Raw genomic sequence first — 8,609 nt, forward strand, 5'->3', positions numbered from 1 at the left:
AGGATATGGAAGATATAGACTGTAGGGAAATAGATGGTGACATCTTGCAAAATGTCCAGATTACAGAGGAGTAAGTGCTGGATGTCTTGAAACGGTTAGCTAGAAAGCGATTGCTGGGCCTCTTGCTGAGATATTTGTATCATTAATAGTCACAGGTGAGGCGCTGGAAGAATGAAGGTTGGCAAATGTGGTGCCACTGTTTAAGAAGGGTGGTAAAGACAAGCCAGGAAACTATAGACCGGTGAGCCTGACCTCGGTGGTGGGCAAGTTGTTGGAGGGAATCCTGAGGGACAGGATGTACATGTATTCGGAAAGGCAAGGACTGATTCGGGATAGTCAACATGGTTTTGTGGGTGGGAAATCATGTCTTACAAACTTGGTTGAGTTTTTTGAAGAAGTAACAAAGCAGATTGATGAGGGCAGAGCAGTAGATGTGATCTATATGGACTTCAGTAAGGCGTCGGGAAGGTTCCCCACTGGAGACTGATTAGCAAGGTTAGGTCTCATGGAATACAGGGAGAACTAGCCATTTGGATACAGAACTGGCTCAAAGGTAAAGACAGAGGGTGGTGGTGGAGGGTCGTTTTTCAGACTGGAGGCCTGTGACCAGTGGAGTGCCACAAGGATCGGTGCTGGGCCCTCTACTTTTTGTCATTTACATAAATGATTTGGATGCGAGCATAAGAGGTACAGTTAATAAATTTGCAGATGACACCAAAATTGGAGGTGTAGTGAACAGCGAAGAGGGTTACTTCAGATTACAACAGGATCTGGACCAGATGGGCCAATGGGCTGAGAAGTGGCAGATGGAGTTTAGTTCAGATAAATGCGAGGTGCTGCATTTTGGGAAAGCAAATCTTAGCAAGACTTATACACTTAATGGCAAGGTCCTAGGGAGTGTTGCTGAACAAAGAGACCTTGGAGGGCAGGTTCATAATTCCTTGAAAGTGAAGTCGCAGGTAGATAGGATAGTGAAGAAGGCGTTTGGTATGCTTTCCTTTATTGGTCAGAGTATGAAGTACAGGAGTTGGGAGGTCCTGTTCCGGCTGTACAGGACATTGATTAGGCCACTGTTGGAATATTGCGTGCAATTCTGATCTCCTTCCTATCGGAAAGATGTTGTGAAACTTGAAAGGGTTCAGAAAAGATTTACAAGGATGTTGCCAGGGTTGCAGGATCTGAGCTACAGGGAGAGGCAAAACAGGCTGGGGCTGTTTTCCATGGAGCATCGAAGGCTGAGGTTATAGAGGTTTACAAAATTATGAGGGGCATGGATAGAATAAATAGACAAAGTCTTTTCCTGGGATTGGGAGTCCAGAACTAGAGGGCATAGGTTTAGGGTGAGAGGGGAAAGATATAAAAGATAGCTAAGGGGCAACTTTTTCATGCAGAGGGTGATACGTGTATGGAATGATACGTGTACAAACCTTGCGATGGAATGAGCTGCCAGAGGATTTGGTGGAGGCTGGTACAATTGCAACATTTAAGAGGCATTTGGATGGGTATATGAATAGGACGGGTTTGGAGGGATATGGGCCGGATGCTGGCAGGTGGGACTAGATTGGGTTGGGATGTCTGGTCGGCATGGATGGGTTGGACCGAAGGGTCTGTTTCCATGCTGTACATCTCTATGACTCCAATAAACAAAATGCTGGAGAAACTCAACAGATCTAGTAGATCCAGAGAGAGAAAAACAAAGCTAACATTTCAAGTCCATTCACTCTTCTTCAAAATTGATCTTTGAACCTTCCTTGAGTGTCAATCATCAGGATAGGAATGATTAAAAACAACTTTAACAAGTGTAAAAAGTACCTTGTCTGTAACTTCCAGCATTTCCAGGAAGAAATAGAACAGGGATTCCTGTGGTTTTCAGATTGTGTGCTTCAGCAGAGTCTCCCTCTCCATAAAGATACAGGCCATAATTTTGGTACTTACTGGAAACTTTATATGGAAGCTTGATCTTCTGTTCACACAAAAGAGACAAATATTAACTGTGATAATACCTCTTCTTTTCCAGGAATGTTATATTTCTTCAAACAACAATAATTTCAAAGTTTAGTAACCAAATTTTTGCCATATCCATATAAACATATGCAACACAAAAGTCAATACCACAAGAATAAAAATATCAACGGTTTAAGGATTCATCTCAGGCGGACATAAAATAACCACGCAGAAATTAAATAGAATGTTTTTCTGCAATACTAAAAAGCTGCAATATGCAACATTTACATTATAAATACAATATTTAAACTGAATTAAGTTAATAAATGGGTGGTCTGGTGACAATCAGCAGAAGCAAGACTTGTTTCTACACTTAACATCTTCTATTGAATAAAATAACTCATGCAGACCAACATAAGATCTCCGATACTAGTCAGTTTCAAATGCTCACATGAAGACTGTCAATAAATTACAGGCACTACCAAGGCAAGCCTGATCTGACTTTCAATAGATATCCACATTTGAATGCAGTTTCAGTAATGAATCACAGTTAGAATCTGAAATTCTGATAAATGTTCTTGGAGATACTAACCCAACTGCAGAAACAAAAATATTACTTTAAATACAATAGTATTAAGTAAATTTTGTATTAAGGCCTTGATAAAAGCAGGTAAAAGATTGGGAATGTAAATGCGATAAGAAGCCTGACATAATCTTCAAGCTATATTATTATTGTTATTGCTTGAAATAACATATTAGCAAAACTATTCACTGTCTGGTTAATCTGTTGATTTTTTTAAAAAGTGATTAAATGAAATTAATCATGACAGGGACATGGAACATCTAAACAAAATGTTTACATTTTTACAGAGACAAGGTTGAATCAGTTTCCTTCACTAAGCAAGATTGAACAGTGATAGGACTGACAACAAATGATTAATTCATAGCATAGTAAACATAATCTGTTAAATGTTTTGTTTTCTGCATATTGGTGAGAGGAGAAAATGCAATACATGGCCAATCCAAAACAGTTAATTTGAACTTCAAGCACACTGATGCAGCAAATTCAAGAAATGATGGCTCAGAAGTTAGCACATCTGCCTCTTGGCGCCAGTAACCCGGGTTCAATTCCAGCCTCGGGTGACTATCTGTGTAGAGTTTGCACATTCTCCCTGTGTCTGCGAGGATTTTCTCCGGACACTCCAGTTTCCTCTCACAGTCCAAAGATATGCAAGTTAGGTGAATTGGCAATGCTGAAGTGCCCATAATGTTCAAGGCTGAGTAAGCTAGGTGCATTAGTCAGAGGAAATGTAGGGGAATGTGTCTGGGTGGGATACACTTTGGAGGGTCAGTGTGGAGTTATTGGGCCAAATGGCCTGTTTCCATACTGTAGGGATTCTATGAGAATCAAAACCTTCTAATCAATTGTTTGAAGAAAAGTAGATTGTAATTTTATGCCCAAGAAGTGATGACCTTATCATCTGAAGTAGAAATTTAATTCACAATCAGCATAAAATTTAAATTCAGAGTGTTTTATCCTATACAGATTAATTGTGTTTAAGTCCCGATCACCTAGTATCTTTATGCCCACTAACCAACTTTAGGTCCGAGAGTAAAATACAATTTTAAAATGTTTATTCTTGCTTTCAAATTCCTCCATAGCCTTTCCCTTCTATTACCTGTTTAACCTTCAGCAACCCATGGCTTCTGTAATTCTGATTTCTTGTGCATTTTAATCGTTCCATCACTGGTGACTATGCATTCAGCTGCTTTTGGACCTAAACTCCAGGATTCCTTCCCACTGTTGTTCCTTCTTGTAATCTTTCTTTCCTCCTTTAAGGCACTCCTTAAAACCTATGTCTTTGACCATGACTTTAGTTATTTGACCTAATTTCTTGTTATGGTTCAGTGTCATAGTTTGCTTAATAACACTCCTATGAACCACCTTGCAATGTTTTACCACATTAAAGGTGCTATGTAATTGCAAGTTGTTGATTTCCGTTAGCACAGGTTGTTTGGTCCATTGTGCATTTGCTAACTGCACATTTTATGTATCAATTCCACTCCATTCCTGCCCCCTTCAATTATTCATGTTTTCCCCTCTCAAAGATTATGATCCACTGGTTTCATTAAATATCACTGCAAACAAGACCAGATTTCCCCATTTCGATACTAATCCTAAATTTAGGCCTAATTATTAATGGAAATAATCAGTCTTTCTCTCACATCCCATAATTTCAACATCTATATTCCCATTAACCTTTTCAGCTCCACTGAACACAAATAAATTTCCTAAGTTCCTCATCCTGCAGCTTTTAACATCTTCAATATTTTTTAAATAACCAGTAACCATAATCTCCTTCAACTGTGATATACTAATTTATACAGATTTAGGAATTACCTTATTTTGTATCCAATGCTACGTAAATCCTGAATTTCACTTGCCTCTGTTACAGATGAAATTTTTGTCTTTTTGTTTAACCTTTTCTTTTCTAACTAACTTCTTCAGAGATATTGCTACACATTTCTGGAACACTTGAGATTTGAACTCAGGCCTCTTGGTCCAGGAGTAGGGACACTACTACCACGCCAAAACAGTATCCCAAAATAAGTGGTTCCCAGCCTTTCCCCAAACTCTCCCTCAAGGGGAAGGGTAGCAGGAACCTTCTGGACAAATAGAAAAAGAGTTAGAACCAGAACCTGCCGTTTCTCCACTCTGCAGGGAATGTTATTAATTAGTGCTAACTGTCATTTTGTCTTTATTTTTTCCAGAATGTGTTTATTTCACGTATGGGTTTAATTGTGCATGACAGAAAGCTGACAATTCTCTTTAAATCCATCCTATTCCATGCAGCTAATACATCACATTCCCATACTTTGTTCTACAAACAAACTGTATTAATATTCCCTTTGAATTCATGACTAAATCAAGAACAATGGATGATCTATCAGAGATCATTCACAAACCAGCTGCTACACTTTCTAATCGGTCTCCCTATAGCCTTAAGCCAGCCTTTCTGTGCTTCTCCCGCTTTCAATACCACGGTCTTTAATTTTCATTTGATGAATTACAGCCGCCTTAAGAGGATTAAAAAGTGACAATACATTTGAAGGGCTTGGCATGTTAAAATTGACTGGGGGTTCACTTTTAAATGTGTTATTTGAAAGATATACTACACAAAAGTGTGCAATTAATATGAAATTCAGTCTTTCCTGATCCTGCTCCCACTGGCACATTTTTACCTTCAACTTTGACTGAAGTAAATGGACCATGAATGAGAACGAAGAAAGGACACAATCACTTGAACTTTGAACACCAACAATGAAATGTTACCTTTGACCTGTTTGTTTAGTTGACCATTCTGTGCCAATTGCTAGTTATATGTTACATGTCAATAATCCAACTTCATTTTCCTCCTGCTTCAAATAGTTATATTTTTCCTCTCAAAGATAGTGATCTATATGCCTTCAATACGTATCACTGGTAAAAATTCTAAATTTCCTTCTTTTGGTGTGAATTAATTTGCCACTCAATTGAAATAATTATTTTCCCATCATAAACCTTTTTAAAATGTTGAACATTTATATTCATGTTAACCTTCTCAGTTTCTCCATTTTCCTTCTTGCATTATATATAGGGTATGTATTCTTGTGTCATGTAGAAAGGTAACACCTGAAGACATCTGCTACACTGGAGAAAACTAGGTCTGGCATATTGATTCAAAGTTTTTTTACCTCATAAAGGGAAATAAATAGGTTTCAATTTAGGACTAGATTGCCATTCATATTTTAACAACTACATTATTAGTTGCAGTCCAGGAGGGACAACAGGCTGTTGAAAGAAAGAGAGACAAGTTATTTAGATCAGCAATGATTTTACTGAATGATGGAGCAGGCTCAAAGGTCCAAATGGTCTCATCTTGCTTCTAAAACCTACACCTTGAAGTGCATCAGTTAGCGTCAAGAAGGAGGCAAGGAGGTAGGCTTTTTTGAACGACCACAGTTGCTACAAGAATTAAATCTGCACTGTTGGTTTCAGTTTTGACAAACCAATCCAAATTTGAAGGCGCTCTTAAAAATGAAAATATAGTATAATATTAAAGATGTGATTTATAATAAAGTATTTTTTATTCTTGCATATACTAGAGGCATTAACTGTTAATATTCATTAGCAATCATCAGAACTCCAATTGTGATCAAATCCTGACCCAGTTCAGCTCAATAAAAGGAAGAAACCAAAGAAAGAATTATTAGTTTAGTTGTTGCATCTTTAAAATTGATATAACGAATCTCATGGCACTATTTTGAGAAGATCAAGGAAATTACCCACAGTCACTAAATCAATATTAATCTCTCAATCAACAAGTTAAAAACAGATCATTTGGTCACTATCAAATGCTATTCGTGAGAGCATCCTTTGCACAAATGGCTGGCCATACTTCCTTCAAGTGTTCCAGCTTAAAAGTGCTTAACAGGCAGTGTATTACTTCGGGCTTCCCTTAGATTATGAAAGGTGCGACACAAAAAAATTATTCTTTCTTAGATGCGAGACAGCAGCTCACTTCAGATATAGGACCCTAGGTTTCAGAGAAAATAGACCAGATACAATAGCAAAAAATGACGGAAATGGTTAGCAAGACGAGAGGTCGTGGCTCCAACTTATGAAAATATCAGTTTAGGTAGAATATTAAGGGCATGGAGATCACATAGAAGAAACTCAGTAAAATGCCAGGAATGCAACATTTTAAAATGGCAGAAAAAGAGAAAATAGAGCTAATTTTATTGAAATAAATTAAGATAATACCTGATGAAAGATGTTGAAAATTGGACAATGTGTAAGATAATCTAAAAAGTAGAAATTCATCAAAAGACAAAAATACATTTTCTTTTGCTTCAAATGCTGATCTGTTGGGATATGGGCAACCCTACAAAAACGGTACGGTGGAAATAAAATCTACAATAATATTTAGACGGATATGGGAAAAAGGAAGCCAGACCAGCTGATGATCCAATTGGTCCATTCATCTGCTGCAAATGTCAATGATTTCAACTGTATCAATCACATCAAAGTGGCATTGTGGAAAAGATTATTCTTGAATGGTGCTAGCAAATGTGGCCAAGTGTCAAACAGAACCTGGGCATAGGTAACACTGAATTTTATGTTGACTTTCTAAAAAGGAACAATCAAAGCATAAAGTTTATTAGATTCCGCTCTCGAAGTATTATCAAAATAATAAAAGCTTTGGCAATTATTTCGTACAGAGCAAACTTGCACAGGCAGTGGCCTGTTGCACTGTCAGTTTTTTGCATTAGTGGTGCTGGAAGAGCACAGCAGTTCAGGCAGCATCCGAGGAGCAGCAAAAGCTCTTCATCAGTCAGTCAGGCAACTACTTGCATGTTTATTCTCTGTACAGACTGGGAGTCTCCAGCCTCTTTCACTCGAATATCGGGGCTGGAGTAACTTACAATATATTCTGGGTACTCGAACATGTAGGTCATGCTGCACCTGTTCTCTTCGTACACAAACAACACGTCCCATATTCCGAGACCCACTAAAGCCAATAGAAAGCCCTGAAGTATTGCAGAGAACCATCTCATCCTCGCGCCCGCCATCGCCGCGCTCCCGACACCGCCGGGGCGACCTAACCTGCTGACCGCACTGCCCGCCGGTGCCTCGGCTGATTGGCGAAAGGTGCTGTCAATCAGGTGCGCGGCGCCGAATCAGGAGACGGGGGACGGTTATCACGCTTGGTTGACTTCACAGGGCGGCGTGGAGACGTCATTGGCGTCGTGACGTCAGAGAGGGCATGACCCATCCCTTTGGGCAGTTGTTTTGTTCTGGTTTAGGGGGTGGGGTTAACGTAATAGGATTTCCTACAAGTGTCATACTGCCTCAAATTTAACCAATCAGATGGCTTTGGCATTGATAACACTACTTTAATGTGTGTTTGAAGATTTGACAGTGTGCCTTAATCGACTAACAGTGTTCATGTGGAGGTCAAAGTTAAAAGTCACACAACAGGTTTAATTGGAAGCACTAGCTTTCAGAGCGACGCTCCTTCATCAGGTGGTTGTGGAGGACACAATTGTAAGATACAGAATTTATAGCAAAAGTTTACAGTGCAATGTAACTGATATTATACATTGAAAAAAAATCTTGATTATTTGTTGAGTTTTTTAATCTGTTAGAATACCATGATAGTTTCACTTCTTTCATGTGTAAATCACAAAACTTTGTTTAAAAGTTACATTCTCGGGTTAGCTCTAACAATTGGTGTTAGCCAGACAATATGATGAAGGGCCTTTGCCCGAAACGTCGATTTCGCTGCTCCTTAGATGCTGCCTGAACTGCTGTGCCCTTCCAGCACCACTAATCCAGCATATGTTGAAGGTGTTAGCCCCCTGTGTTCTGTCTGTACCATAATGTTTAGACTGATTCTAACCTAAAAAGTGAGATAACAGAGTCTTACATGAATTTATGCAGTTTTTGAGCAAAGTACTATGTAACTCTGCAAGTACAAATTCACCCCACAAACTATACATATATATATATGTGTGTGTGTGTGTGTGTGTGTGTGTGTCTGTCTGGGATGGGGGAGGGTTGGGAGTGGGAGGGAGTGTATATGTGTAGATTGTCTATCTGTTAGGGGGTGGGAGTGTGTGTG

At 38.9% G+C, this 8,609-nt stretch overlaps 1 protein-coding gene across 1 annotated transcript in view; it reads right to left on the reverse strand.

Moving 5' to 3' along the window:
- Positions 1-7,581, reverse strand: part of pgap1 (post-GPI attachment to proteins inositol deacylase 1) — a 145,028-nt gene extending 137,447 nt beyond the window's left edge. Inside the window, exons 1-2 of the mRNA XM_060828014.1 lie at positions 7,411-7,581; positions 1,813-1,963 (exon numbers count right to left, since the gene is read on the reverse strand). Of these exons, the coding sequence (XP_060683997.1) occupies positions 1,813-1,963; positions 7,411-7,557 (298 nt within the window). The 5' untranslated portion in view covers positions 7,558-7,581. The remainder of the gene's footprint in view (positions 1-1,812; positions 1,964-7,410) is intronic.
- Between the last annotated feature and the right edge of the window lie 1,028 nt (positions 7,582-8,609).

The sequence above is a fragment of the Hemiscyllium ocellatum genome, chromosome 7 (assembly GCF_020745735.1).
Source record: "Hemiscyllium ocellatum isolate sHemOce1 chromosome 7, sHemOce1.pat.X.cur, whole genome shotgun sequence".
Classification (NCBI taxonomy): domain Eukaryota; kingdom Metazoa; phylum Chordata; class Chondrichthyes; order Orectolobiformes; family Hemiscylliidae; genus Hemiscyllium; species Hemiscyllium ocellatum.